Source organism: Tamandua tetradactyla, chromosome 2, assembly GCF_023851605.1.
Source record: "Tamandua tetradactyla isolate mTamTet1 chromosome 2, mTamTet1.pri, whole genome shotgun sequence".
NCBI classification, from domain to species: domain Eukaryota; kingdom Metazoa; phylum Chordata; class Mammalia; order Pilosa; family Myrmecophagidae; genus Tamandua; species Tamandua tetradactyla.
Genome location: NC_135328.1, coordinates 223,628,882 through 223,634,851, shown reverse-complemented (window position 1 = coordinate 223,634,851; position 5,970 = coordinate 223,628,882). Strand labels below are relative to the sequence as shown.

General features: G+C 67.5%; 1 protein-coding gene across 1 annotated transcript; it reads right to left on the bottom strand.

Annotated features, from left to right (window-relative positions):
* C1QTNF12 (C1q and TNF related 12) lies at positions 1 to 2,879 on the bottom strand. Its single transcript, XM_077131024.1, has 12 exons — positions 2,703 to 2,879; positions 2,391 to 2,571; positions 2,088 to 2,277; positions 1,921 to 1,956; positions 1,573 to 1,855; positions 1,415 to 1,531; positions 1,259 to 1,343; positions 1,048 to 1,175; positions 849 to 957; positions 679 to 769; positions 432 to 510; positions 1 to 232 (listed from the first exon to the last, which is right to left on the bottom strand). The coding sequence occupies exons 1-12, from the start codon at positions 2,877 to 2,879 to the stop codon at positions 134 to 136; spliced, it is 1,575 nt and encodes a 524-aa protein (XP_076987139.1). The 3' UTR covers positions 1 to 133.
* Positions 2,880 to 5,970: the final 3,091 nt, after the last annotated feature.

Here is a 5,970-nt window from a genome sequence, read left to right as displayed (position 1 = left end):
TGGAGCTTGGGAGGACAGGCTGGGAGCTGGGAAGGGAGGTTTGTAGGGGCAGGCAGCTTTGGGGATCGGCTCCCCAACAGCGCCTGTCCTGGCTGCTGGCTCCACGTCAGCTCCTCTGCCCTCCTTGGCGCCGTCACGCGCCCAGAAGCAGGCCTGAGAAGCTGGAACCGCTCTGGACAGTGAGGTGCGCCCTGGAGCCATTGTCCACGAAGATGGAGACGTACTGTCCAGCCTGCAGCCCCCAGGCGGTGTCACCAGCAGGGTGGGCAGCTCCAGGCCAGACCCCCACCCACCTACAGGGGGCCTGAACCCAAAGTCCAGGCGAGAAAGCGTCCTCTCGGGTTGGGGCCGAGCCTGGCCGGACCAGAGCCCACTCCTGCGGCCTCAGGACATGGGTGCTGGCTGCAGCGCACCCCTCCCTCCACGCCCACCTGCAGCTGTAGCAGCCCCTGCACCGGCACCGTGAAGACCCCACCGCGGCGCTCCAGGCCCTCGACAGCCTCCAGAGTCCTGGGCCAGGGGCATGGGCGCAGGTGAGGCCGGGTGGGGGGCAGGGCCCTGGGGTCCCGACCCTGCCTGCCACCCGAGGTCCCGCCCCACCCGCAGCCGGAGTCCCGAGGTCCCAACCCTGCCCGCTGCCCGAGGTCCTGATCCCGCCCACCATCCACCATGGCTCACGTGTGGTGGTGACAGAGGGACGAGATGCAGATGAGCACATGGATGGCGTCCTGGACCCGCGGCCGGGCCCTGCTCTTCAGCTCGCTGTGGCCTGTGGGGTTGGGGGCCATGAGGGTAACCAGGGCCCCCAGGCACCCCAGGCACCCCCCCAGGCCCGAGAGGGTGCTCACCCACGTGCAGGCTGGCTGAGAACTGGAAGACTGTGGCCGCGGGGGCAGTGAAGCGGCCAGAGGCCAGGCTGAGGCCGGTGCCGCGCAGGAAGGTCCCATCAGCCGCGGGCTGCAAGGGCAGCGAGTGAGTGGCAGGTTGGGGGCAGCGCGGGGCCACAGCCCCTCCTGGCTGCTCCGGCCCGGCCCTCACATCACTCACAGCCTGGAAGCCGTGCAGCTCCACCAGCGTCCTCCCATCCACCCGCACGGGCCCGGGCAGCCGGCAGTGGAAGGCCTCGGCCAGGGGGCCCCCGCTGGGCAGCCCCGGGAGCCGGCGCTTAGTGGCTTCTGTGGGGACAAGGGCGGCGGTGGCCAGCGCGGGTCAGCGCAGCAGCCTGGCTGCTTGGGCCCGGGGGCGGCCTGGGGCTCACCTCTCAGCAGCTCCTGGAACTCCCGCAGCAGGGTCTCTCGCGGGGTCTCAGCGCCTGGCGGCCCTGGGGGTCCAGAGAGGCCTTGCTGGGGGGGGACAGAGCGTGAGGACGCACAGGGCCACCCCGCACCAAGGCCTCCCAGCCACCTGCTCTCACCGACTGCTTGTCCCTCCCTCGGCACTGTTTCCTTGTGGCCCCGTCGTCGGGCTGCCGGACGAAGCTCAGCCACGTGGTGTGGGCATCCAAGAACTCGGGCCCAGAGGCCTCAGGCGGCTGCGGGCACAGGCAGGCGGCAGTGCAGTGGCCAGGGACACCCTGGCAAGGGCAGCGGCAGCAGCACCATTCTGGAAACTGGCCCCGGGCCGGTTCTGACTCTCCAGGCACAGCCAGGACTTCCTGTGGCCACAGGGCCCGCAGTGGGATAGGTCCTGGCTGCAGCCATGCATGGGGTGGGAGGCAGCGTTCCTGGTGCCACATGGGACACCAGGTGCGAGAGCCACCAGGCCAGCTTCAGCAGAGAGACGCCGGGGGCTGGGGACAGGGTGCCAGCCCTTGGTCCTCAGGGGAGTCCTGGACACGGCCAGACGGGCCTCTTCCCTGAGGGGTCAGCTGGACCCCGGCCTGGGCCCCACACAGGGCCAGGAGAAAGAGGCAGCCAGTACCTGGCTGCTCCACGGCCGCCCCCGCCCATCTCCATGCTGGGGGCCGGGGGCCAGGGGCCAGGGTGGGGGTCAGGCAGAGGCTGACCAAGTCCCAGCAGGAAAGGCTGCGACCCAAGGCCCCAACAGCCCCTCCTTCCTGCAGGCCAGAGGCTCTTGCTGGAGCCCACCTCTCCCCAGCCCTTCTGGGAAATAGGGCCTCAGGCCGCATGGGCAGCAGGCAGGCGGCCACAGCGACACCCTGAGGCTGCCAGTACCACCCCCGCCCCGACCTGACCTGTGTCCCCAGGATGGCAACGCCGTGCTTGGCCGGGCCGTGGACGCCCAGGTCAGCAGACTCGGTGGTGGGAGGGCCCAGGCCTGGGCCCCATGGTCAGCTCCAGGACCCCTTAGGAGACTCCCAGCCTGGGTCTCCTGGCTCAGAGAAGACCCCGGGCCCGGTGGGGCCTGCGGGGCGTCCTCTATACACACACCTGGACACGCGATTTCACCAAGGCCACCGCAGACCACGGCAGGCAGCTCAGAGCGCAGCCTTCCCGAGGCACTGAAGGGCTGATGTGCCCCCAACGAGGCCCCCTCCAGCCCTGGCTCCTGAGGACCTTGCCAGAAACCCCTCTCCACCAACACGGGCCAGGGAAAGGGGCCACTGGCCACCTGCCAGGCAGGACCAGGTAGGCAGAGCCACCCCCTCTGGGGAACTCCGGCCTCGCTGGCCCGGAACCCTCTGGAAGTGCGCCCCGCACGTGCCCGCACGCCCCCCGCCCACATGCGCCCAGCTCGCCTACCCTGGGGGCGCCTGGAGGCTCCCTGATGCTGGGGATGGTGGCGCTGGGGGACGCTGTGTGCTGGCCGGGCGGCCGTAGCCTGTTGGGCTCCCGCCGGGCGCCGACACCCCCGGGCAGCGCGAGCTGTGGCCAGAGGAGAGCCACGGTCGTGGCCCAGGTCCAGCCCCAGCCCCTCATGACAGCCGGCAGATGGCAGCTGGCGGGCAGCTCTAGGGTCCCGCGGGCCGGGCGGCTCCACACTGAGGCCCCTGGGGCCGGCCCTTGGCCTGGGTGGGCGGCTGTGGCTCTGCCCTCGGTGCCCCCACGCAGGGGCCAGGCCCTGGCTTGTCTGCCGCAGAGAGGGTGCGACGGGGTGCACACAGTGGCACCTCCCCTGCCGCCCGAGGGGGAGGGCCTGCGCTGGAAGGGGCGCGACCAGGGACCCGACGCCCCAGCAAGTCCGCGCCACTGGTCCTGCCGTCAGGGGCCGCTCCCCGCCCGCCCGAGCCGGCGCTGGGTCAGAGCCTGAGCATGCCGGCTGGCGACCCGCTGGCAGCTTACCCCCCACCCCCTGCCTCCGTGGTGCCGACTCTGGGGAACCTGGGGGGCTGCACAGCGGGCGTGCCACCCAGCACAACCAGCTCCCTGCACCCACCTGCGGTAGCCCTTGGGGACCATGGGCACTGCAACCCCACGGGGCTGGGGGGGGGGGGCCAACACCCTGAGCCCCTCGGGCCCCCGCCAGGCCCCTGGGGAGTGAGTGCCCCTCTGGCCAGCCTGTGCTGAGTGCCCCGGGACTGGCCGGGGCTGCTGTGAGCAGCTGAATAGGGCGCTCGCTGCGGACACGCTGGGGGAAGAACAGACCCTCTCCTGGAACCCACTGCCCCTCAGCTGCCACCACACCCGGTTGAGAGGGTCACCCCTGAGAAGTGCCACACTCTCAGTCCCAGGGCTGGAGAATTCTCCTGATCCCCCCAATTTCCAGACGTCTGCATGGAAGGCTGCGGTGGTTCCAGGCCCCCTGAGGCCCCCCACATGCTGCCCCCTGGGCTCTGGGAGGAGACAGGGGCCCTCGGGGGTGGGGCCCAGTGGGAGGCATGTCCATTCCTCGCCTGCCCGAGGCGGCCTGCGCTGGCTTGAGGAGAGGCCCGGGTAGTACGACTCTTGCTTCTGCCCGTGAATGCTGCCCGCTGCCTCAGGTCACAAGGTTAATAGGCGATGGAGTACACTCTGGAGTGGGGAGGGGGCTCGGCCCTCGGGGGGCTGAGCTCAAGGGTCCGGCCACACTACAGCCCCGGCAGAGCCCTGCTCCAGCCCGGCCGCCAGCACCCCCTCCGCCCCCTGGGAGGAGCTTGGAACTGTCTGTGACGCCCGAAGGAGTCTGAGGGGTCCTCCAGGCTGGCAGGAGGGAGTCCCCCGCCCTGGGCCCAAGCATGCCCAGCGGCACACTCACGCCTCCTGCACACCGGGCCGCTCTGGCCTCCCAATCTGAGCACTCCTGGGGGATTGGCAAAAAAATGGAACCCTCGAGGACCAGGCTGGAGGACGTCCTTCCCCTTGCAGTGCACGCAGGGGCACCCTCTGCCGTTTGCTGGGAGCAAGCAGGAAACAGCACTCCAAGGCTGGCCACACGTGCCGGAAATCACTAGTTACGGCCACGCAGTATAGCTTTTGCACAGGGCTTTTCTTTCTTTATTAAGACACATCCGCCATGGGGCCGGCACCTGTGCTCTGCACAGGGCAGGACAGCCGCGCCCGTGGGCACACACGCGGCCGCTGCCCAGGAGCAGCAGGGTCCAGGCAGGCCTGCCCACCGCGCAGCAGCTGACGAGAAGTCAGGGCTCACCACCCCACACAGCACGTTCCAGGCAGACAAAGAGCACGTGGCCTCGGATGCCGTGCAGCGGGGGTGCATGCCCGCCCACTGACTTTGGGGGTCTGGGGTTTCAGAGGCGAAGCAACCACACGGTCAGAAGACCCTCCATGAGCCCTCAGGAAACAGCAGGGACCTAAGCTCACAGCAGCCACCGCCAGGGCACCCCTGAGCAAGCCTGCTGGGCTGGGGGGCGGAAGGCAGGGGCTGGGGGTCCAGTGTGGGAAAACAGCAGAAGGCCATGGGGCGAGGCTGAGCCCACCCCAGCCAAGGTGCCCACAGCTCTCATCTAGGGGCCATGCCTATAGCCACCGAGGTTCAGGGAGTCCCCGTGCGCTGTGGACACACCATCCCCTCACTCAGTGACAAGGGTCATGCAAAAATACTGCATCCTCCAGCCGGGCGCTGTGGTGGGCAATGTACTTCGGTGCAAAATGTATAAACAAAGACTTGATGAAAGCTTTTTTCTCAAGAGCAAGTTGGATATACACAAAGGGTAAGTTATAGAGCAGAAGTCAAAGACGTATAAGCACACCACTGAGAGAGCCTTGCTCAGGTGCTGCCACACCTGGCGGCCACACCTGCCACAGGCCAGGGCACAGACTCTGGGAACTTCCGTTTTAACAGCGGTATGTGCCTCCGAAATCTGGGCAGGATGTGTCAAACCCTAAGAGCTGAAAAGGGACTGAGGCCAAGCCATGAAGTGATTGGTCTCACAGGAGGGCGTGAAGCTCAGAAGAAACTGGATGTCTCTCAAGGCAGTCTCCTGATGGCCCCTGATGTCATGACACTCTCCAACACGCTGGAGCAACATGAGAAGGGAGCACACACCCCCCTTGGGGGAAGCAATGGCACAGGGCTTGGGGGAAACGCGCAGGTAGGACCTGCATTGCCTGTCCACACCGTCCAGCCCAGAACTTCTGTTCCTTCCACCTACAAAGGAAGCTGCGGCCTTTGGGCAACATGGACATTTGTAGAGAAAGTCCCTGCTGTGACCCCAGAATCCCCCCAGGCCCAGGTCTGGCTGCGGAGGCAGGCCGCCAGGCAGCACCCTCAACAGGGATCCCACCGCAGTGAGTACAGAGCTCCCAAGCGCCATGCTTCTCTTGCCAGCCCACCAGCGGCTGCCCCTGGGCTGTGGTCAGAAAAAGCAGGCACCCCTGTACGGCCTCAGCGGGGCCAGACTTTGGGGAAGTGAACGCAAACGTCCCCAGAAGGCTGAGACCAAGCTGGGTCCTGGGTCACTGACCCGTGGGGCCCACAGCCCCTCCCAGCCTTGCTGAGACCCGCTGGAGAAGCACGGCCGGGTACCACCAGCCCTTCTGCCTCGACACTGGGCGGCTGCAGTAAGCTAAGAATGCACATAGAGTACGGATGGGCTTCTGGTTTTATATTTCTGTAAGTGACCAAATCTAA

Bases quoted from the DNA above. Each gene is read 5' to 3' on its own strand.
- C1QTNF12 (XM_077131024.1), bottom strand. From the start codon at position 2,879: ATGAGGGGCTGGGGCTGGACCTGGGCCACGACCGTGGCTCTCCTCTGG. The intron at 770-848 runs GTGAGCACCCTC...CCAACCCCACAG, and splicing joins CTCAGCCAGCCTGCACGTGG to GCCACAGCGAGCTGAAGAGC. The intron at 511-678 runs GTGAGCCATGGT...CCCCTGGCCCAG, and splicing joins TCCCTCTGTCACCACCACAC to GACTCTGGAGGCTGTCGAGG.